General features: G+C 53.1%; 1 protein-coding gene across 4 annotated transcripts in view; it reads right to left on the minus strand.

Annotated features, from left to right (window-relative positions):
* Positions 1 to 3,093: 3,093 nt before the first annotated feature.
* Positions 3,094 to 14,205, minus strand: part of VRK3 (VRK serine/threonine kinase 3) — a 49,520-nt gene continuing 38,408 nt past the window's right edge. For all 4 annotated transcript variants that reach the window (XM_050771508.1, XM_050771505.1, XM_050771504.1 and 1 more), the window contains 3 exons: positions 8,161 to 8,219; positions 6,604 to 6,763; positions 3,094 to 3,413 (listed from right to left, as the gene is read on the minus strand). In XM_050771508.1, coding sequence (XP_050627465.1) covers positions 6,615 to 6,763; positions 8,161 to 8,219 — 208 coding nt within the window. In that variant the 3' untranslated portion in view covers positions 3,094 to 3,413; positions 6,604 to 6,614. The remainder of the gene's footprint in view (positions 3,414 to 6,603; positions 6,764 to 8,160; positions 8,220 to 14,205) is intronic.

Here is a 14,205-nt window from a genome sequence, read left to right on the forward strand (position 1 = left end):
TGGGGTTACATGCGTAAGCCACCGTGCCCAGCCAGCTGTGTCTTCTTTTTGCAGGATTCGCTTATCAAATTCCTTGCAGCTGCAGTCTGCATTCCACTCCCATTCTAATATGGTGTTTGCGGTGGTCACATCCAACTTCTTTCCTCCTCCTTCCACGGAACATGCATCAGGGAGGAACCACAGGCACCACACGCAAGATGAGCCAGTTCCCTGGACGGCCTGCCAGGGCGTTAACCGCGCTGCTGTGGGCTCTGCTGAGGCGCATTACTGCATCTTTCACACAGAACTTGCTTTCCACGCGTCACTTAGGTGTGGGGATGTGTCCTGAGAAATGCATGGTCAGGCGATTCTGTTATGTGAGCATCCTCGAATGTGCTTACGCAGTCGTAAATCGTACAGCCTGCCACACGCCGAGGCCGTACGGTATAGCCCATTGCTCCCAGGCTATTCACCTGCACAGCACGTTCCTGAACTAAAAGCTGTAGGCAGTTATAACACAATGAATAGGTTAGTCAAAAATGGAGGTTTAGTAAAAATACGGCATAATAGGCCAGGCGTGGTGGCTCACGCCTGTAATCCCAGCACTTCGGGAGGCCAAGGCAGGCAGATCACAAGGTCAGGAGTTTAAGACTAGCCTGGGCCGGGCGCGGTGGCTCAAGCCTGTAATCCCAGCACTTTGGGAGGCCGAGACGGGTGGATCACGAGGTCAGGAGATCGAGACCATCCTGGCTAACACAGTGAAACCCCGTCTCTACTAAAAAATACAAAAAAACTAGCCGGGCGAGGTGGCGGGCGCCTGTAGTCCCAGCTACTCGGGAGGCTGAGGCAGGAGAATGGCCTGAACCCGGGAGGCGGAGCTTGCAGTGAGCTGAGATCCGGCCACTGCACTCCAGCAAGGGGGACAGAGTGAGACTCCGTCTCAAAAAAAAAAAAAAAAAAAAAAAAAAAAAAAAAAAAGACTAGCCTGGCCAAAATGGTGAAACCCAGTCTCTACTAAAAATACAAAAATCAGCCGGGCGTGGTGGCGGCGCCTATAGTTCCAGTACTCGGGAGGCTGAGGCAGAAGAATCGCTTGAACCGGGAGGTGGAGGTTGCAATGAGCTGAGATTGAGCCACTGCATTCTAGCCTGGGCAACAGAGTGAGACTCCGTGTCAAAAAAAAAAAAAAAAAAAAAAAAGGCATAATAGATAAAAATGGGTCAGGTGCAGTGGCACACACCTGTAATCATAGCACTTTGGGAGGGTGGATCACTTGAGGTCAGGAGTTCAAGACCAGCCTGGCCAACATGGCAAAACCCCTGTTCCGTTTCTACCAAAAATACAAAAATACAAGAATTAGCCAGGCGTGGTGGAAAGTAGCCCCAGCTATTCAGGAGGTTGAGGCGGGAGAATCGCTTGAACCTGGGAGGCGGAGGTTACAGGGAGCCGAGATCGCACCACTGCACTCCAGCCTCAGTGACAGAGCGAGACTGTCTCAAAAACTAAAACAAAAATACACCACCACCATCAATGTCTGATTAAATCTAAGCCAGGGTTCCATTTTGGGGCAAGGGGCAGGGTGTGGGTGTGGGGGACAGAGAACGGGCTCCAGCCACCGTCAGCTGCACGTCCTGGTGGCACCCGGGCCATTCCCGTCCCCTGTGCTGGGAGATCATCATCTAATCCTGACAACACCCTCCTCTCAGAGCTCGGAGGATGAGCTGCCAAAACCCACAAGGGTTCAGAACCTGGGCTCTGGAGACAGAAGGCCCTGGGCTCAGAGACGTGGGGCCACTGCCCGGGCCTTCCCTGGGCCTGGACCTGGGTTCCTTCCATTGTCTAAGCAGGGTCAGGCTGGGCTGGCTGTGCTGGCTCAAGAGATGAGGAAGGAGGACACAGGGGCTGCCAGGACCTTGAGGCACTGGACTGGGCACTGCCCCAGCGGGCAGAGGATGGAGACCGGTGTTGATATTGTGACACTGACCGTCTGCTCACCTGATTTGGGTGCTGAAGTGCAGCTGACGCCCCTAATCTTTTATAGACTTGTGAAAGGAAAATAAATAAAAGTCAAGCTGGGAACAGCTTAGGGCAAACCCACCTCCCATTCTATTCAGAGCCACCCCTCTGCTCACTGAGACAGATGCACGTCTGATCGCCTCCCTTTAGAAAGGCTAATCAGAAACGCCAGAGAACACACCTGTTCATCTCTCACCCATCTGTGACCTGGAAGCCCCCTCCCCACTCCGAGTCTTCCTGCCTTTGCTTCAAGTTGTCCTGCCTTTCCAAACGGAACCCAAGTACTTCTTACACATAGTGACTCGTGTCTCAAGTCTCCCTAAAACGTATAAAACTAAGCTGTGCCCCAACCACCTTGGCCACGTCATCAGGACCTCCTGAGGCTGTGTCGCGGTCCATGTCCTCAACCTTGGCAAAACAAAGTTTCCAAATTCACTGGACCTGTCTCACATTTTCAGGGTTCACGGATTCATGTGCAACAAGGGGTCTAAGCAGGACAGGTTTGGGGGGCCGGTTTTTCTGTTGTTAGCAGATGTCCCCTTCTGGAAAGGGGCGCACACACCCGCCTTCAGTCAGGAGATGGTATGCGGTTCCCTGATCCCACCTGCTTCTCCTGAGCAGGGTTTATCAGTACAGGAGAGTCAGGGTGTCTGAGAGCACTTTCTTCCTTACCTGGCCTCGGATTCTCCACACTCCAAAGTATGATGCATGATCTGAGCTACTCAAGACAAAATTTAGAGAAGCCGGTTTAGCTTCTCTCTTCCTTCTTTCTTTTTTTTGAGACAGGGTCTTACTCTGTTGCCCAGGCTAGAGTGCAGTGGTGCAGTCATGGCTCACTGCAGCCTCAACCTGCTGGGCTCAAGTAATCCTCCTGCTTCAGCCTCCCAAGTAGCTGAGACGACAGGAGTCCACCACCACGGCTAGCTGGTTTTTGTATTTTTTGTAGAGATGGGTTTCACCCTGTTGCCCAGGCTGGTCTCAAACTCGTGGGCTCAAGTGATCCTCCTGTCTTGGCCTCCCAAAGTGCTGGAATTACAGGCATGAGCCACCGCACCTGGGCCCCAAAAGAACTTTTGCAGACACACTGGTTCCTTAAGCTCTGGTAAAAAATTTATTACCAAAGCACAGAGGTGTCAAGGGTAGCAGGGGTCCCCCCTGGGGGCCGGCCCAACCCCATCCAGCTTTGCTAGGACACTGGCTGAAGGGCAGGCCACCCAGACGGGGAACTTCACATTCACTGGAGGGAAACGGGGGGTCTCCCTGAGGCTAATCAGGACTGATGAGTATCCCGAAACCAGTGGCAGGAATGCACATTCCAGGGCTTGTTCTAGAAGCTTATCTGTGATTAAACAGCAGACCTTGAGTCACATTGCTTCATTTTTTTTTTTCTTTCTGTTGCACACTGCAAATGGAAAATTCTAGAAGACAATAAAAATGGCTGTTAGTGTCTCATTCATTCAGGGAACACCCTCTGTCCTTCACTTCGTGCCGGGCACCTTCTAGGTACTGGGGATGTCATCATGACCATACGGGACGAGGAGCCCCTGCTGGGCTTAGGACGCGGAGGAGGGGGGTGGAGACTCCACATTAAACACACGCTTCCCTCCAGAGGGGAGCAAGGGCTGCGTGGAAAACATGCGACGCGATGAGCAGGTGTGTGAGGGGCAGTGAGGATGCCTCATAGAGGATGGAGAGGCCTCGGGTCTTGAGAAGCAGCAGGTGCATAAAACCAGGAAGAGGGGAGCCTTCCAGACATTGGGATGGCAGGTGCAAAGGTTCCGGGGTGGGGTCCAGCTTGGCCTGGTCTAGAATTGGAGGGGAGGGTGTGTGGCTGGCGCATCATGCACAGGGGAGGAAGGGAGCTCGGCCTCGGGCCAAGGCAAGGAGGTGCTGTGGAGAAGAGGCGAGATGACTTTCAAGGCGCTCGAAGGTCACCGGGCTCCTCAAATGCCATCTCCTCGTTACGTTCCCAACCAAGGGGCTGAGTGAGTGGCTTCCAGAGAACGTGCGGGTGTGAGATGGTGGAGACCCTGCGGGGTTGTCAGGTGTCGGGTTCTAAACGCCTTTTGATAAACAGGACATCGATAAACAGGACATTTGCTCCATCGATAAACAGGACGAAGCCTCTGCCCTGTGCTATGCCAGAAAAGCAGAGACCATAGAGTCAGACTGAACCCTGCCCTGGAGAAGCTCGATGCCAGCAGAAGACTGTGACAAGTGACCCATGGTTGGTCTCATCTGGGACCGAAGGTTTGGAGGAGGCTGCTGAGGGAGTGAGGGTGTTGGGGAGGACCCCGAGCTGTCCAGCCTGGAAAACTGGGTGCATGGAGGAGGAGCTCTGCATCGAGCTGGAGAGGTGGGGGAAGGAGTGAGACTGGCACAGAAGGTCATGACTTGACTCTCGGCGCCTCTGGTTGAGGCAGAGAGCCTGCTACTCCACCACAGAGAAGAGGGCCCCCACCCCTCACCGCTGGCCCACTCTGTGCGCAGGGGCTCTGCGAGTCGCCTGGCACACACGTGTCAGCTTATGCTTCAGCCTCAGATGTGAGGAAAGGTTGTGGGAATGTAGAAGCACTTGTAGGCCGGGCGCGGTGGCTCACGCCTGTAATCCCAGCACTTTGGGAGGCCGAGGCGGGCGGATCACAAGGTCAGGTGATCGAGACCACGGTGAAACCCTGTCTCTACTAAAAATACAAAAAATTAGCCGGGCGCGGTAGTGGGCGCCTGTAGTCCCAGCTACTCGGGAGGCTGAGGCAGGAGAATGGCGTGAACCCGGGAGGCGAAGCTTGCAGTGAGCAGAGGTCGCGCCACTGCACTCCAGCCTAGGGGACACAGCGAGACTCCGTCTCCAAAAAAAAAAAAAAAAAAAAAAAAAAAAGAAGCACTTGTAATCCAAGTGCCAAGAAGAGGTCGCTGCACAGGGAGACAGGCCGCCAAAAGGAGACGCTATTCAAGACTCCCCTGGACCAGGATCTCGCAATCGCGGCACTGGTGACCACTGGGGCCGGGGGATTCTTTGTGGGGGGCGGGTAGAGGTGGGGACCATGCTGTGTGTTGCAGGATGCCAGGCAGCCTCCCAGCCTCCACCGTCCTGCATCCTGATAACCAAGTATCTCCAGACACGGCCAAATGCCCCCAGGGTGGTGCCGAGTTAGACAAAACGCTGAGCTTTGGTTCCAGCCAACCCTGATGAGAGAAATGACGACTCCGGGGACAGAGAGGGAGCCTGGAGAAACCCCTCTTCAGCACACATCCCTGCACCCTTGCCAAAATTTACTGTGAAGTTTGTCTTCGACCTTGCAAACATGCCTGCACATTTACACACAGTGCTGACGGAAGTAAAGCCATCTAGTCCTCACTTCCTCACTGTCAAGTTGACACCTCCATCCACAGACAGCGCGCACCAGCAGCCGGGCTGTGCACACAGGCAGCACTGCTTGTAAAAGAAAAATCTGGGAAACTAAGCAAATGCCCAGCTGCTGGCTGTGAGGAGTGTCCGTCATCCACACGATGGAGGAGTGCGCGCTATGAACAAGACCTGAAGGCATGGAGCAGCTACCTTTTGTGTATGGGGAGCCAAGGGGGCCAGGCCAAAGGAAAGTAGAGACTACAGGTGGCTGGGTGGAAGGACACAGGGAGGCAGGGATGCAAGAAGGGACAGAAGATGGCAAGAGACAGAAAACGTCTTGATGCTATTTTTTTTTTTTTTTTTTTTTTTTGAGACGGAGTCTCGCTCTGTCGCCCAGGCTGGAGTGCAGTGGCGCGATCTCGGCTCACTGCAAGCTCCGCCTCCCGGGTTCCCGCCATTCTCCGGCCTCAGCCTCCCGAGTAGCTGGGACTACAGGCGCCCGCCACTGCGCCCGGCTAATTTTTTTCTATTTTTAGTAGAGACGGGGTTTCACCATGGTCTCGATCTCCTGACCTTGTGATCCGCCCGCCTCGGCCTTCCAAAGTGCTGGGATTACAGGCGTGAGCCACCGCGCCCGGCCTTGATGCTATTTTTGAGGCTCTGAATCCTGTTGTGCCTGAAGCTCCCCCTTAGACTTTTCTAGCTACAACAGCCAATCAACCCCACTTTTCTTTTCTTTCTTTTTTTTTTTTTGAGATGGAGTCTCACTCTGTCACCCAGGCTGGAGTGCAGTGGTGCCATCTCGGCTCACTGCAAGCTCCGCCTCCCGGGTTCACACCATTCTCCCGCCTCAGCCTCCCGAGGAGCTGGGACTATAGGCGCCCACCACCACGCCCGGCTAATTTCTCTTGTATTTTAGTAGAGTCGGGGTTTCACCGTGTTAGCCAGGATGGTCTCAATCCCCTGACCTCATTGTCCATCTGCCTCGGCCTCCCAAAGTGCTGGGATTACAGGCGTGAGCCACTGTGCCCAGCCTCAACCCCCTTTTCTTAAAGCCAAGTTAAGCCGGGTTTCTGCTACTTGCCATTCCTGGAGGTTGGGAAGTTCAAGGACCCTGTGGAAAACCCCAGCATCTCCCTGGGAAGCTGGGCCCTGATATGAACGTGGGACAGCCTCTGGGAAGTGTCCCCTGGAGCCTGGGGCAGGGCTGGGTCGAGGGCAAGGGGTGAGAGGGCTGAAGACTCACAAGCTCTTCCCACCTGGATTCCACCTAGGGCACCATCGGGAGGCCAATGGGGTCATATGGGGACACACGCAGATCCTGCAGCAGAGCTTCTAGGTTGTTCCTCAGCACGGCGTAGGGCGGCTTCTCCTCATACTTGAGGGCCATCACCACCTTCAGGTAATTCTGCAGGGTCTCTGTGGTCAAGACAACCCCCAGCAAGGGAGAGAGCCTGAGAGGCGTCCCCCAACCTCAATCCTGGGGGTCGGTGCCCAAGGGTGGGGGGTAGGGGACTGACAGGCACGAGGGTCTCAGCAAAAGTGCCCATTTGCTTGGTGCCTGGCATTGCCAGGGGACTTCCATTTTTTTTTCAGTTTTGGAAAACGTCATACACAGGCACCTGGAGAAGGGCATGAACACCCAAGTATCCATCACTCAGTTTCCACAATGATCACCTCACAGCCAATCGCGTTTCATCAAGACCCCTCCCCTGGCCCGCAGTGTTTCAGTGCAGATCCCAGCTAGCAGTGCAGTCTCCCTGCACATAAATATTGAGCATGTGTCTTTAAAGAGGCGGGCCCTGCCTCAGCTCCACCTCCAACCTCTGGTGGACCAGCTTAAACATCCTTGAGGCCCAAGGTTTACAGAGGGAGAACTGGAGGGGAGTGCTTGGCAGCTGAGAGCCATGATCTGAACCCAGGGATTTAAAGTAATTCAAAAATGAGCCTTAGAGAGCCAGAGGGGACACGCTATCCGTTTCTGTCTGTCCATTTCTGCCTCCAGCTTAGAGAAAAGCATCAAAGCTGTTCAGGAGGGGCACAAAGACAACAGCAGCAACAAACACCCCCACACCCAAACGAGACAGTGCAAATACCCAGGGACAGGGACGAGTGACAGGGACTGGCTTTATAAGTTATGGTGCGGCCAAACCATGGCTACTGTGCAGCTGTCAATAAAACCTGTGGTGCATCTATAAAGGAAGGGCATGAAGGACGGCCCCAGGGTTAAGGGAAAAAAGCAAGAGGTAGAATGAGATGTATGTAGGGTGAGCCCATTTTTTGTTCATAAAAATGGCTGTGCATGGTGGCTCATGCCTGTAATCCCAGCACTTTGGGAGGCCGAGGTGGTAGATCAGTTGAGGCCAGGGGTTCGAGACCAGCCTGGGCAACACGGTGAAACCCCGTCTCTACTAAAAATACAAAAAACTAGCCAGGTATGGGGATGCACGCCTGTAATCCCAGCTACTTGGGAGGCTGAGGCACGAGAATTGCTTGAACCTGGGAGGCGGAGATTGCAGTGAGCCGAGATCGCACCACCGCACTCCAGCCTGGGCGACAGAGCTAGACCCTGTCTTAAAAAAAAAAAAAAAAATTACTCTGTCCTCAAAAAACACTTGTGTGTTTTTGTTTTGTTGTTCACAGGCACTTGTGAATGTTTTGACAATTTTTGTCTTTCTACAATGGGTACATATTACAAATGCAATTTGGAAAACTAAAAAAAAGGAAGAGGTATAAGGAGAGGCCACCTCAAGATGGATCTGAGCCACCAGGTCCCGCCCAGGTCCCTGCCTGTTCCCGCTCCCTTCAGGACATACCTGAGGGTCTGATCCAATGACCGCAGGGTCCCACAAAGGGCCCCGGCTTATCAGTAAACCTGAAGGGACAGAAGCACATGTGAAAGGTCTTATCAGTAAACCTGAAGGGACAGAAGCACATGTGAAAGGGAAAGGAGAGCAACCTTTTAAAACAGAATGCCTAAGATATATACACAGCCTAAGATATATACACAGCCTAAGATATATACACAGTCCCCTCTGCCATCCAGGGAAGTTAAGTTCTTAAAGCCACTGTGAACACTGAATCAACCAACCCACTACCATTGCTCCCAGGGGAAACAGCAGTGGCCTCCTGCAAGCCTCCGGCCATATCATTTTCCCCAATCAATACACCTTGTTTTATGTATGTTTCTTTTGAAAGACATCTTATGTAATAAGCATTGTTGATTCATTAGCACTGAACTCTGTTTTAACCTGGGATCTTTAAGATGGAGAGGATTCTTTCGACGATGAGGAAAGATCCAAGATGAAAATAAAGATTTTATTACTTACAGGTCCTGGGGGCACATGACACACCCAAAGGTGACCTCCCCCCGTCCCACGCACACACACACACACACACACACACAGACACACACACACAGAGGTAAGGGAGCTCGTGGTTGCATGAGAGGCCAATGGGTGGTATCCAAACATTTTGAGGGGATTTTAACTGGTGGGTTCAAAGCAAGCAGGCTCGAGTTCCTGGAGGTCACGCTGTGCCTGAGAGGGGGTCACTGTGGCATCTGCACAGTTCAGTGGGATGTGGTCAGCGGGGCCGTCAAGTAGGCTGTCTGTGGCTGACCCATAGGGAGGGAAGTGTTCCCCCGGAGGCGGCTGCATAAGGGAAATATCTGGGTCAACCACACGGAGGAACTGGGAGGAGGTGGAAAACTGGAAACTGTGCTGAGGGTGACCGAGCCCTGCTTCTGGCATGAGAAAGTCCAACTTACATTCAAATGAATGCCAAGGCAACCTGAAATGATAAGAATTCCCCACAAACTCACGGCCAACAACACCGTAGCTCATGCCTGAACAAAGCTGATACAACACACGAATTATTAACCATCTCAGGCTTCGGGACATCAGACAACACTTCAGCATTATGCTAGGTGGCTGTTTGATTTTTTGTAGAGACGGGTTCTCACTATGTTGCCCAGGCTGCTCTGATCCTCCTGTCTTGGCCTCCCAAAGTGCTGGGATTACAGGTGTGAACCACCACGCCTGGCTGAGGCCATTTTAAATGGCATAATCACTGACAAAAAGCATAAAAACAGGAAAAAATGTAGCATTAACTGAACGACACTGGCGTATATAGTGTAGGCGCTGAAACGCGGAGGCAGAATGCTATCTGGCTCCTCCCTAGGCTGGGAACATGTGTGTCAGGTGATTAAAATTTTTCTCCACACTATGTGTCCGCAAGTGGCCACGAAAGAACTGCAAGAATTGATTTGGGGTTACAAATACTTTTAGTGAGTAGGAGAATTCACACATATGGACTCTGAATAATCAGGACTAACTGTATATGTACATACACACACATACACATATATGTATAACACACACGTGCATGCACGTGCACCCCTTTTTGGCTGTTCAGGAAAAATCCTGATTTACCCACTGCCTTTGCTTTATCCCCCAGCCCCACCCTCCTGCTCCTCAAATCCCTCTGCCCCATGGATCTGGGCCCAGCTCAGGCTTCATCCCTTTTCCCTGGATCTCAACTCCTCCCTGGCCTCCTGTGCATCCCCACGTGGCCCCAGAGGGTCTCTTTACACCTGTCCCTGACCCTCCCTGCTCACAGCCCACCCTGCCTCCTGTGGCTCCCCAGCACACACTGGCCACCCTCTAGCTCCATCTCTCCACTCCCTTCTCCCATCGCATGTCTCATCCACACCAAAGGACTCCTCGTCCCACCAGGCCACACATCCACACACATCTGCCTCTGCACACATCACTCTCGCTGCCTGGGCGGCCTTCCCCACCCTGAACTCTGGCAGGTGGCTGTTCTCCCTTTGAGATACAGCTCGAGGGTCTGGCCTCCTAGGAAGTCTTCCCCAGATACCTCCAGGCAGAGGAACTCCGTCCCTCCTGGGCCTGTGTGTAGGTTCGCGGATGTCCCATGGCAGCCATCGACATACAAGCGCAGGAAGGCCCGGTTGTGCCATCGACAGGACGTTACACGCTGCACAGCAACGCCACTGCCACCCCCTGCCGTGGGCTCTCCCTGACCAGCTGGGGAGCCCTGAGAGCGGGTCCAAAGCTGGCTGTCATTTGTGCTTTGCCCAGCAATGGGCCTTGAATGCCAGACAGCCTCAGGGACTCAAACTGCCTCTCCTCCTTCTTTTACTCGTGCTGCCTGTCGTGAACTATAATGTGCAAAAAGTGAGTATCTGTTGAATGAATGGAAAAAGGCCACGTATACCAGTAAAACGTCCTAGCGCAGGGCACCTTAGGGTGCCAGGAAACGAGCATGTAGCAACATCGCCCCCCTGTGGTCCCCTTGGCTACGGTCTGGGCTAAGAGACGCTGGGCTGGGGGTGAGGAGGGGTGTCTGGGGGACAGTGTCAACATCACCAGCTACTCTCCAGGGAGCATTTCCGTGCGCCTGGCCCTCTACGGTTGTGGTCTGGAGCAGGGGCTGTGGAATTACTGTTATCCATGCTGCTATCATTGATACGAGATGATTACTGTGACCGCTTATTCACCCTGCACCATGTCGACGAGTGCAGGCCCTCTCTGTGAACCCGTCACGTTCATCAAGTCTCTTTAGGTGAGGGGATGTGAAAAGGGTGACGTGACTGCTCTTAGGAGTTAGGAAGGGGAGTGGGGAGAAGACTCAACCCAGGGGAGCCTCGGGGACCGGCTTCCCTGACAAGATCGGAGTGCAGAGGCACCGTGGGCTGATTCTCACCTGGGTGTCCAGCACAGCCACTGGCCTCAGGAACCTGGCACTAAATGCATGAGTGGAGAGGGTGCAGAGACATGCTGTCCTGTCTGCCTAGGAATCCTGCCTCCCCCTTGCCCACCTGGGAGGCTCTTGCGTTCCCTACAGACCAGGTCAGGCATCTCCCAGGTGAGGGTTTCCAGGAGCCGGCGGCGGGGTCCTGTGCCTCCCCTCTGCTCCCACAGTGCCGGGCTACCTCCACCCTCACCTGCAGCTCCTGCTTCCTGTCCGTGTCTCCCCCCAGCCCTGGAACCCCCGACACTGGGCCTGCGTCTGCCTGACCTCTGTGTCCACAATGAAGCCTGGGCAGGCTCAGCATTCACTCCTTAGTTGTTCTTCATTCCACTACGATTTTTCTTTTATTTTGAGACAGGGTCTCACTCTGTTGCCCAGGTTGGAGCGCAGCGACACAATCACAGCTCACTGCAGCCTCCACCTCCTTGGACTCAAGTGCTCCTTCCACCTCAGCATCCTGAGTAGCTGGGACTCCAGGCATGTGCTACCACACCCGGCTACAGTTTTTGTAGAGATGGAGTCTCATCATGTTGTCCAGGCTGGTCTCAAACTCCTGGGCTCAAGCAATCTGCCCGCCTAAGCTTCCCAAGTGCTAGAAGGCATGAGCCACTGTGCCAGATCCGCCCCTATTTCTTGGGCACCCACAATGTGTGCTCTCTGTTGCATCCAGAGGAGGATGTGTGTGTGTCACAGGGAATTGAGGCGCTACTACTGCCCTCAGTCTCCTGTCTTGGGACTGTCAGTTAGAGATGTGAACCCTCCCTCATGGAAGCTGCAGTGTTTTGGGGTCTCCTCGTGAGAGCAGCTCAGCCTTGTCCTGAGCTAACCCATCAGAGTGTGTGAGGGAGCATTTCACTACCTTCACTCACACGGGGACTCCAGCGGGCTGCTCATTCTGTGACTCATCGTTTTCACCTGGCTTCATTTCAAAAGACACCTTTGTCTCACTAGTGTGAGCAGAAAACCCCAGCACCATGTGTTAAAGCTAGGGAGTAAGTGTGAACTAGGGAGTAAGTGTGAACTAGGGAGTAAGTGTGAACTAGGGAGTAAGTGTGAACTAGGGAGTAAGTGTGAAAACAAGCTCCAAGAAAATGGGGCAATGGACCTGTCTAGCGGGTTCTGAGGCCGGCTTCCCATGCAGAGGTTGCCTGCAGAAGTCTGGGGGCTGAAGGCCTCTCTGTCCCTCCCTCTTTCTGCAGGGATGTTGGGGCAAATGAGCACCAAACTGTGTGTGATATCCTTCTTGCCACTGTTTAAAGCTTCATGGTCCTTCAGGGGGCAATTTACCTGTTACCATCGCTGTGAGACCTGCCGCCGACATCAGACCTAAAAGTGTGCTGCACACCCCCACCAACAGTCCCACCAGTGGACACCCAGGACCTGGCCCCGGGATCCCCATCAGTCTGACCTCTGACACACCGTGTGTTTCACTCTTTAGCTCCTATCTCCCCCAACAGGATGTGAGCTCCCTGAGGGCAGGGATTTTTGTCTTACTCACTCCTGTATCCCTAGGGCCTAGAACAGAGCCTAGCACATGGCAGGGGTTCAGTATTTGTTGAGTGAAGGTAGGCTGGGCCCAGGCACCACCAGTTCACCTCATAAGCCTCCTCCACTTGGAAAGCAGCATGTAGGTGACAGGGGCTGTCTGTGGAGTTGAATGGCCTGGGTTTGAGTCCAGGAGCCCCTGCTGAGTAGCTGTGTGGCCTGGGCTGATTACCTAAGCTCTCTGTGCCACAGATCATGAGAGTACACAGCTCAGAACAGTTGTGAGGATGCAGGGGAAGCACCAGGGGCAATGCCTGGCACAGACAAGTGTATAATAAATGTTAGCTTTGAACAGTCAGTAGGAGGAAGTCAAAATGACGAGACACATCCCCTCGTCTGAAGGAGGATGAAATTCTGGGCATGGTGCCACATACGCCAATTAAACACGCACCCAAGAACGTCACAGAGTTTTTAAGGACACAGATGCATCTAAACTAACACATTTAGGAGCATTCGGAAGTAGTGAACTAGTTGTATAGCTAAAGTTAAAAACATAACATTGAGTGAAAGAAGGCAAGAAACAGCATGAGGTTTAGAGCATAGTACTATTTATACAAATTAAACACACAGTACCACCATATATAGTTTAAGAACACAGACATATCTATAGAAAATTGATTTAGAAGCAGCAGTCAGGAGCAGTGAACTCGATCCACATGTAGGGGTAGGGTTAAATTTGAAGAGAGCCAGAGACACATAAGATGCAGAGCGGAATATCACTTACGCAAATCACACACAGGACCACGGCCAGCACGCGATTTTGAGGGTATAAATACATCTAAGTGAACACGTCAGCAGAACACATGTTAAGTGTGCTTGAGCAGCTGTCCCTGATTGAGGGAAAGAAGTTGGGAGATACGAAGGGAGTAAAATAAAATGAGAAAGGCTTTATGTGAGGGAAGGACTAGGAAGGAATTCACAGCACACTAAGGACAGGGAAGTAGGAGGGACTCAATGCCATTCACTGGAGGGTTCACCCTCTTCCCACTCTATATGATTTCCTAGATAATCTCATCCTCTCCTGGGGCTTCAGCTGACAGCTCCTGAGATATTCCCGGGATCTGAGTCTCCCTCTAGACTTCACTCCTGCACTTCAGACGGAGATGGTCAGCTGCCTCCCAGATGACTCGGGCAACAAGTCCGAGAGACGGAGTCTTGCTCTATCATCCAGGATGGAATGCAGTGGCGTGATCTCAGCTCACTGCAACCTCCACCTCCCAGGTTCAAGCAATTCTCCTGCCTCAGCCTCCCAAGCAGCTGGGATTACAGGTACCTGCCACTGCGTCAGGCTAATTTTTGTATTTTCAGTAGAGACAGGGTTTCACCATATTGGCCAGGCTGGTCTCGAACTCCTGACCTCGCGATCCACCCACCTTGGCCTCCCAAAGTGCTGGGATTAAGACATGAACCACCGTGCCTGGCCTGGGTAACTCTTATTCTTGTCTGAAGTGCACGCCTAGCACGCCAGCTAGGACCAGCTGCCTACTGTCCTTGGTGCTGAACCCACAACCCCCGCGCTTCCATTTTGCACCCAGCGG

This window comes from Macaca thibetana, chromosome 19 (genome assembly GCF_024542745.1).
Source record: "Macaca thibetana thibetana isolate TM-01 chromosome 19, ASM2454274v1, whole genome shotgun sequence".
Classification (NCBI taxonomy): domain Eukaryota; kingdom Metazoa; phylum Chordata; class Mammalia; order Primates; family Cercopithecidae; genus Macaca; species Macaca thibetana.